This window comes from Jatropha curcas, chromosome 7 (assembly GCF_041381405.1).
Source record: "Jatropha curcas cultivar XTBG-Jc1 chromosome 7, XTBG_Jcur_1.0, whole genome shotgun sequence".
Classification (NCBI taxonomy): domain Eukaryota; kingdom Viridiplantae; phylum Streptophyta; class Magnoliopsida; order Malpighiales; family Euphorbiaceae; genus Jatropha; species Jatropha curcas.
The window spans coordinates 26,749,584-26,759,744 of NC_143157.1; the positions used below are offsets into that span (position 1 = coordinate 26,749,584).

At 32.8% G+C, this 10,161-nt stretch overlaps 1 protein-coding gene across 2 annotated transcripts; it reads left to right on the forward strand.

Moving 5' to 3' along the window:
- The first annotated feature begins 5,837 nt into the window (after positions 1-5,837).
- LOC105638412 (uncharacterized) lies at positions 5,838-9,691 on the forward strand. Of its 2 annotated transcripts, none has more exons than XM_037635334.2 (5): positions 5,838-6,271; positions 7,809-8,630; positions 8,728-8,913; positions 9,027-9,152; positions 9,275-9,691. In XM_037635334.2, exons 1-5 carry the CDS (start codon positions 6,227-6,229, stop codon positions 9,380-9,382), a joined length of 1,287 nt encoding a protein of 428 aa, XP_037491262.1. In that variant the 5' UTR covers positions 5,838-6,226; the 3' UTR covers positions 9,383-9,691. The 2 variants fall into 2 exon arrangements, with proteins under 2 accessions (XP_037491262.1, XP_012077595.1); XM_012222205.4 differs by lacking the exon at positions 5,838-6,271 and adding an exon at positions 7,421-7,723.
- Positions 9,692-10,161: the final 470 nt, after the last annotated feature.

Here is a 10,161-nt window from a genome sequence, read left to right on the forward strand (position 1 = left end):
GTGAAAGCAAGAGGATCCTGTGCTGCTAGCTCTATGTGGGTGTGAAAAGATATTAATCGAAGGTAGGTTGATGCAAAGAAACCTAGTAGATGAGACACTTATTGATGGGGTGCTTATGTAGTTGGTCTGTCCTTTTTGTTACTTGGGAATCAAAATAAGTGGAACTATCTTTTTTGCGTTTGGTTACTTTCTGCTTTATTTCATTTCTGTTTATATGCTTTTATACTTTGAAAGATGTTCAAGTCTTAAGGGTCACGTACTGGAGATCTTGAAATGAGAAAAAGATATAAGCGTGTCAACATGAGAGAGTTTAGACAATACCAATATTTTCCTTTTTTTACATAAATATTTTTCCTTTTCCAAATTTTTTTTTTGGGTTTATATATATATATATTCGAATTCGTTAACCGCGGATTGATTTAGTTATAATTGACATAAAAACATCACTAGAGATTTAAAATTGGAATTCTTACTTTTAGAATACGATATATGAAAGAGAACTTTGCTGTTTTGTATTTTTAATTTTTAAATTTATGAGAGAACAGACATATTAATAGTATTATAAGCAATACAATACATGTTTTTATTTTTAATAACTCTTACTAAATTGGCTAAAGTTTTGTTAAAAGAAATATTTAAACTTAAGACTCTTATTTATTTCGATATCTAAAATTAAGATTAAGGATTGTACCAGATGAAATTATGTATCGGAGGAATTAAAAATATTTTAAGACACATTTTTAATTTAATTGTTAAACGCTTACTCCTTTAATTTATATTTTTGGCTTCTCGGTGCCTCTTCTCCATTTTAATTGAAACAAACAAAAGGGAAACTAATATTTACTGCATTAAATTTCAGGTGATGTTAGCTAAAAATCTTAATCAATGGATGGATAGGCTGTTATTTCTGGGTATGTACAAGGGTCACTAGTGCTATACATACCCAACCCAACTACACTGACATTGCACATGGGGCTATAACTATGTAAACTTGCATTGTCTTTCCTATCATTTCTATAAGGGAAAATGAAGAAATTTTAGTAATTGGTAGTCACTCTCCAAAATATTGGCAATCAAAACACTAATCTCTCTCTTGCAAGCTCATGCGCACCTATTTAAATTCCATTTCAAGACAAACATTAATAAAGTTTCAATTTCCATATTCGCACCAAATAAAAAATAAATTACATATTAATAAATAAATATCTAAAATACTCGGCAATTGATGTGTTAAAATGTTAAAATATTTAGTCAAAATTACAATCTATCTACTAAAAAAGTTTTTAAATTTTGTATATTGAAATTCTAAAACTTAGATTCAATTCTCCTTTGATAGCTTCAACTTTTGGCATCAAGAATGCAATTACAAAGTGGAATATGTTGACCACTATGTTCAAGTTACTGTTGAGTCACAAACAATGGGACACCATTTCATTAGTTGGGTTTCAAATTCGAGATCACAAGAATTTGTATATTATGTGACATCAATTGTCACACATCATGATAAAAAGAAAAGGAAAACGACATTTCACTTTCCCACTTCCATTTCCTCACAGAAAGTTTTAATTTATTGGTTATGAGATGCAATACAATCAAGAGACAACAACTTGATCATTATCCTTGACTAGGCATGGCCATATTGCGGTTCCGGGAACCGGAACCGTCGGTTCGAACCGGCCCGGAACCGCAACCGGAACCGGTGAGAACCGGAACCGGGACGAACCGGAACCGGAACCGGAAAATTCCGGTTCGGTTCCGGTTCCAGCAAATGTGGAACCAGAACCGGCGGTTCCATAGAACCGGTCGGAACCGGAATGGAACCGCCGGTTCTCCGGCCGGTTAGAACCGCCGGTTCGAACCGGTTCGAACCGGCGGTTCTAGCCGTTGTAACTGTCAGATTTTTGTTTTTTTTTTTTTTTTTTTTTTTTTTAAATTTGTTGTTAAATGTCTTAATTACCCCTCCCAACTGTCATAAACGGCTACATAACGGCTAGTTTGAAGGGTATTTTTGGAAAAATGAATTTTTGGATTTATTATAAATACCTCATTTTATTTACAAATTCATTACAAAAAAATCTCAACTCTCTCTACTTACTCTCTCTACAATATACTACACTCTCTACTTACTCTCTCTACAATATACTACACTCTACTCTATATTATTCATTTATTTTTCTCTACTCAACATTTATCTCTTATTAAGGTAATTATTCTCTCTAATTTTTTTTATTCAATTTTCCAAATTATATTTTATTATCATATAATGGCAAGTGGAGGAAACTCAAATTCGGGTAAGGGCAAGGGAAAAATTGGAGAATCATCTATCCCTACAAACGACATCTATGATATGATTCCCGACCAATTTAATTTTGAGGGTTTTCCAAATGAAAATTTGGATATTCCAACTCAAGAATCCGAATTTAATGAGCAATTTCAAGAAGATGAAGAGCAAGAGCAAGAGCAACGAGCAAAAATTGTTACAAGAGCAAGACAAAGTTCCGACATATTCTCCATTCATTTCACAAAAAAATTCAAAGGTGAGAAAATGTATGATGTAATTTGCAATTATTGTGGAAAATCTTATAAATTTAAACAAGCGGGCGGCTATGGATCATTTTGGAAGCATTTGGAGGCAAAACATCCAACAAAAATAGGAGTTGATCGGTCTCAACAACAAATTTCCGGGTACACTTCTAACCTTTCTTTATTTAAATATTCTGAAAAAATACAAAAAGAAGAATTAGCAAAAATGATTTCTATGGAACATTTATCTTTTAGTTTTGGTGAAAAAGTAGGTTTTAATAATTATTGTCAAAAAGCTTTAAATCCTTGTGCTAAAAGAGTACCAAGAAATACAGTAAAACGAACTATTATTTCTTTGTATAATAAAGGAAAAAAAGAATTAGAGCTTTTATTTTCTCAATTGAAAATTCGTGTTTCAATTTGTTGTGATGTTTGGAGTGATCATTGGCAAATGCATTCTTATATGGGTATTACATGTCATTGGATTGATGATGATTGGAAAATTCAAAAAAGAATTATTGGTTTTCGTGTTTTTGATGATAAACATACTGCAAATAATATTTATAGAGTAATTGTTTCAATTTTAGATGAATATAAGTTGAAAAAAAAAATTTTTTCAATTTCATTTGATAATGCTTCTGCAAATACTAGATCTATTATTGAACTTAAAAGAATTTGTGAACCAAATATTGGTGGTAAATTTTTTCATATAAGATGTGCATGCCATGTTTTAAATTTATGTGTACAAGATGGTTTAAAAATTCTTGATTGTTTTATTTCTCCAATTAAAAAAGCTATTTCATATTTATGGACACATCCCCAAGTAATGAAAAGTTGGGCTAAATTTTGTAAAGAAAATAATAAAAGACCAAAACGTTTTCCAAGGGATGTCCCAACTCGTTGGAATTCAACATATGAATTACTAAACGAGTCTTTTTCTTATAAAGAATTATTATGTTTTTTTGTTACTAATAATATTGAGGATATTAATTTATATCCACAAAATTGGGACATTTGTGCAAAAATTTTAGATATTTTAAAAATTTTTAATGATGCTACCTATAAATTTAGTGGGGTTTATTATCCCACATCTAATTTATTTTTACCTATATGTATTAATATTGTTACTGCACTCCAAGAATTTCAAAATGATGATTTATTAAAAGATTGTATTTTTTCAATGAAAAAAAAATGGTTATCTTATTTTAAAAATATACCACCTCTTTATCTTGTTGCTATTGTATTTGATCCTAGATGTAGAATGGATGTATTATGTGATTATTTGACTATTTATTATGATGTATTAAATCTTGATGTAGAAGATAATGTTAATATAAATGTAGTAATGCATGAAGTTAAACAAAATATTATGCAATTATATAATGAATTTATTCAAGTTTCTAGTTCATCTACATCTACTTCTATTTCTATTTCTTCTCAATCTAATATTCCACAATTTTCAACACAAAGGGTAAGTGGTGTTGGTGTTGCCCAACAAGTTTTATTGCAAAGACAAAAAAGAACAAGGGAATCCAATTCTATTTCAGAATTTGATAATTATCTAACAACTTCTTTTGAGTTTGGTGATGATTATGCAGATGCAGATTTTCCAATTTTAGATTGGTGGAGTCGTCACGCAAATACTTTTCCAATTCTTTCTTTACTTGCAAAACAAATTTTAGCAGCTCCGGTCTCCACTGTTGCGGTTGAACAAGCTTTTAGTCAAGGAGGTAACATACTTGATGAAACACGATCTCGTATGACACCCGATTCATTAGAAGCACAAGCGTGCGTGGATGATTGGACCAAAGCCGAACTAAGAGCCCAAGAAAATCCAAACGAAAATGAAGATTTATTTGATTTATACGATGGGTCCTCAACGGGAACATCAACCGGTGGTGCAAATAGCGATTAAGGTAAAAGGGGTGACATTGATATAAGGTAAGTAAGAACTACGTGGGCTTTGATTCCTCTAAACCCCAAGAGGATACGTAGGCAACTTAATTTTTTTTTTTTTTAAAAAAAATTAAGTTCAAGCCCATTTTTTTTTTTCAAATTATGTTCAAACTTAAAAAAAAAAAAATTCAGTTCAAATTTTTTTTAAAAAAAATCATTATGTTCAAACTTAAAAAAAAAAAAAATCAATTCAAATTTTTTTTTAAAAAAAATCATTATGTTCAAACTTAAAAAAAAAAAAATCAGTTCAAATTTTTTTTTAAACCGGTCTTAAAAATTTGAAATTTTTTAGGTGTATTTTTAAATTTTTTATGTTCAAATAATTTTTTTTTTAGTTGGTCTTGATATTTTAAAATTTTTTAACAGTATTTTTAAATTTTTTATGTTAATATAATTTTTTTTTTTTAAACCGGTATTAAAAATTTAAAATTTCAAATTATGCGATTCGCCGGAAAACCAATCGGAACCGTCGGTTTTGTAATCGGATCGGAACCGGAACCGGAACCGGAACCGGACGGTTCCAAACCGGAACCGGAACCGGCCAATTTCGGTTCGGTTCCGGTTCCAGCTTTTCTGGAACCGGAACCGCCGGTTCCGGAACCGTGGCCATGCCTATCCTTGACTAGCAAAACTACTTATTTTTATAATTACTAGTCAAAATTCCTTTCTCAAATTATTCTACATGTCCTATTCCAATAGATAAAATTTTAATTTCCTCCGAACTTTGTTTTCTGGATTCCCATGGTTGAGAGGGAGCCTTTATTTAATGCGCTTTAATTTTAGATTGTAAAAGAATCAAATTCTATTGAGCTCGATATTTAAGTTGATAAAAATAGTCTCGAATCCTGGTCCAAATTCAATTTAAACTTAAAAAATTTCGAATTCAGCACGTTTATAACTTTCAGTTAAAAGGAAAAATATCTTCTTGTAAACCTGCGCATTATCTAAATGTGTTTTTTAATTTAAATTTTGCGCTCACAAGTAGCAGCTTCAACTCATTTATAATGTATTAATATTATTGAAAATTATTTAAAAAAAAAAACGTTTTTGCTGAATTTCAAATGCTAAGTGCTAATAGCATTAATAACCAAAAGCATGTGGTCAACCCAATTTCATTCCAATAAAAAAGCCTAACCCGCCCCACTCCATCTCCTGCGCTAAGCACCAAGTTGCGGCTGTGCCACGTCATCCAGAAAATCCACCAATCTCCGTCCTCAATCTTGCCACGCCAGAAAACAATGCAACAAGTAGCGGATCCCCGCGTTTCTTGGGTTGACACAAAGATAGTGCCAGGCTGTCGTTCTGTACGGACATATCCTCCTCCTTTCTCCCTATATATTAATTAATTATTTAACTAACTTTTGAGACATCCATCCCAATCCTTCCTCTTTTTCCCTAAGCTAAATATTAACTCACGAGAAAGAAAAAAAAAAAAAAAAAAAACAACTCCGTTTTGTCTTCTCTTAGAAATTGGCCGTATTATTCATACTCTCCTTCTCTTTCTACAACGCAGACTCTCTTTTCTCCTTCTTTTCTTGTTTTTTTTTTTCAGTTAAATATGGAGTATGGGGCTACGTTAATTTTAGTCATACATTTGAATGAGCTAAGACGAGGTTTTGGTCAAATGTTATTCGTTCTTCCTATTTTAAGGCACTGAAACAGAGCTTTGGCTTGTCGAAGAAACAGAAAATCTTTACATTAAAGTTGAAAACAAATTAATCTTTCATAACAAAAACAGAACAAAACGATGTTGCAGGACGTCATTCATCCACCTTCAGACCATCTCCAAATTGTAATTAATCTTTCTTTCTCTTCTTTTGTTTATTCATGCATGCGTGCATTTTCTTTTCATGTCAAAATTTTCTTTCTTTTTTGGATTCATCGTTTTAATTTCTGTTGCATGTTATGTTTTTCTTTCCATGTTCTTCGAGATTGTTGTTTCGTTCATGTACGCGAGGTTTTATTAAGATTTTGAATTTTTCTGTATATTTCTCATATGCTAAAAAAAAAAAAAAAACGTGTTTTTCTTTTGATTGGATGCTAATAATAGTGCTTTCTTTCATTTATTTTCTCCCTCGCTCGCAATTTTTTTTGGATATTTTCCCACATGCAAATAAACGTGCGTGATATCACCCTGGTGTTTTTCTTCTTCTCTTTTTTTTTTTTTTTGATTGAATGCTAATAATAGTGTTCTCTTTCATATTGGGTTTTCAGTTTCTTAATTCTTGGCCCCTTCTAGCTTGTACTTGTTATGTTAAAAATGATTGTTTCAAGCATCTCTCTCATCGAGCAGAATGCAAGAATTAGATGCTCTTCGAGGTGGGGGCAAGAGAATTAGCTTAATTAAGAGGTTTTCACGACTCGCAAAAGAAATGTTCTTATCATAAATTTGAAAACGATTTACCAATTAATGAGTGGGTCAAATATTACTTGGTTTCATTTTTTTTTTTTTTTTTTCGTGTCATTGTCTGAAGAGGGCACCATCACCAATTTCACTTTGCTGACAATAATTTCAACTTTCTTTTGTGATCAATTTGGAATATATGTGTTCGAGATTTCTAATTTTGGATTCTTTTTGTCAGTTAGACTGATCAAAGAAAGAGCCTAATGACAGGAATTTCACATGGATAACTATTTTAGGGTCCTCTTAATTCCCTTTCAATTCCAATTGTTTGTTGGAAATTGGAATTTTCTATATTTTGAGTTAAAAAGAAAACCATACCACGAAGTTGCTTCTTGTCAATGCTATTTATTTTTCTTGCTAATCTTGGCTACACTAGTTCTTTTACATGTCACATGAAGCTGCACAGATACACATCCCTTTCTGCTTTATATACAACAACAGTATCCACCAAGATGTAATTTGTCCTCCCTGTAGAATTGATATGTTCTTAATCAAAAATGGAAACAAGATTGGTGCTTTTTAACCACACTATATTATATAGACTAGGTATATGTCCCAATTGAATTACTCCACTGTAAATGAAAAGCTTGCACATTTGATGCATTCACTCTTGATGGGATTCAGGCATAAATTTCAGCTTAGATTAGAGAATATTAACCTTTTTAAGTTTTATATCTTTATCAAATCATGGCCTGTGTGAACAGGCACATCGCATCGATCAAATATCAAGAATTAGATCCAAACCCATAAAACAATATGAAGAATCATGCTTGGCTAGTGCCTAAAGGAAAAGTCAAGCCCAAGCATATTAATGACAACTTCAGATATCACATGAACATAGTACTGCTTATGTTGTTTCAATAGTTACTAGTTAGTCGTTTGATTTAGATTCATGATCTTAACATTATTTTTGACTGTTTTACAGGATGATGTTTCGAGCCCATTTAATGCTCAGATTTTGGAATTCTGTGACCCTGAATTCTTCCAGGAAACCCTGCAAAATTCTGATGTCACTTCAAGCTCAAACTGTTGTTATGAGGAGAATTCTTCTTATGCAGCCAGTCTTTCGTTGCCGCCAGATTTTGAAAAGTTCAACAACAATTGCCAAGATAACAACAATAATGGCAATACTAGCACCGCAACCCACAAAACCACTAGTACTACTACCACAACTACGAGCACTGCCACCACTGCCGCTGCAAATACAAACAATATCAGTAACAACAATAACAACAGTTTCTCCATAATTTTTGACTCCCAAGATGAGCTCGATAACGAAATTTCAGCTTCTATAGACTTTTCTTCAACTCCTACATTTTCTATTCCTCAATTTGTCACTACCCAGCAAGACCAATTTGATTTTTCTTCTGTTCAACATCAACTCTCACTTTCTGACATGATTTCTGCTAATGGCCTAACCCAATATCCTGCTGACTCTGCTGTCCCATTTATGGGGCCTCCTTTGACATCAGTTTTTGAAGAAGATTGCTTGTCTTCAATTCCTTCTTATTTACCCCTCAACCCTTCATCTCCTTCGTGTGCATTTCTTGGTCCTGCTATGAGCACTTACATGTCTGCTGCTGGGACGATGACTGCTTCGTTATCTGTTGACAGTTCCGGAATTTTTGCTGGCGGAATTTTTCTTGGTTCTGAATTGCAACCACAAGAAATGGAATATCAAGGTGAAAACGGCGGAATTTACTGTCCTGATTCAATTCCTCGAGTCTTTAACCCAGGAGACCTACAGGTATGACCAAAATATAAAAATTACATATAGAGAGAAGAACAATTTAAAATAATTTTGTTACTGACGTATATATATTTTTAATTATTTTATTCGGAAGGCACTTGGCAATGAAACTCAGCAATTGGTGGGTGGGGCAGCTAGTTCTACTCCTTTGACAAACGAAATTTCAAGTTTGGAAGATTCAAGTTTCAAAGTTGGCAAACTTTCTGTTGAGCAAAGGAAGGAGAAGATCCATAGGTACATGAAGAAAAGAAGTGAAAGGAATTTCAGCAAGAAAATAAAGGTCCTCTTTCCCTCTTTTTCTCTCAGAATATGCCTTTCTTTTCTTCATACGTTATCAAACAAAATATTTATTTCTCGTTACTATTACTAATTGTTCAAGAAAATCTTTTGCAGTATGCCTGTCGCAAAACATTAGCAGACAGCAGGCCTCGAGTAAGAGGAAGGTTTGCAAAGAATGATGACTTTGGAGAAACCACCAGAGCTGCATGCAGCAATCATGAAGAGGATGACGAAGACGAAGTAAACATTCTTTATATCCACTTCTGCATATATATGTTCTATATCTTCTGTATCGAAAATTGGAAAATGCGCATTTTGAAACTTTCTCTTCGCTCTGCTTATGCTTTCTTTAAATTTTGCAGATGGTAGTGAAAGAAGAAGACGACATGGTGGATTCAGCAGATATCTTAGCTCATATCAGTGGTGTGAACTCCTTCAAATGCAACTATTCAATCCAGTCTTGGATTTGATTAACTTTTGAAGCATCAAGCATCTCTACAATTTTGCAGATGACCCTATTTCTGTCAGGATCATATATATTTGTTATCCAGGTTTATTCATTAAAACAGAATAACTAGGGTCCTAATATAAGTATAGTAACTATATGTATAATTCAGCCAGGATAATCTAGAAATTGGAATAACAATGTAATTATTGTAGATACCCTATTTTCCAATCTCTCCAAGATTGATCCCACAGCCCGTAAAATCCTGTGGCACATTTCTTGGCAGCAGAGGAGTACTAGTTGAAACATGTTTATGAGTAGTTGCTTTTGTTTATTGTTTGTGTGATTTGTATCCCAACATCTGAAATACTTGATACATTTAACACAAACTTATTTGAAACAACATGGAGGATTCTATTACTTACTTTCACCTCTTATCGCTGTCACATGTCTTTCCATTTACGCATTTCGTCGAACATAGGGCATGCACTTCTTCAACATAGCCAAATAACAGCTGTTTCGCGGGGCTCATTCAAGACTTAATCAAACTAAAATGGGCTTTCTTTGAACTTTCCCCGGACAGGAGTATGAATAGGTCCGCCGGACTGATCCTTTGGGCCTTTGTCATTATGGGCCTCAAGTACACACATTATTGTTAGATTTTGCTTACACTGAAGTTGGGCCCATTAGAATAGTCATGAATAAGACTAATGAGTAGGAAATTTTGTAAGAGAACATAAGAGAGAAATAAGTTACATTTTTTATCAAAAACAATAGCAAAGATTCAAAATTTTGAGTGATCAT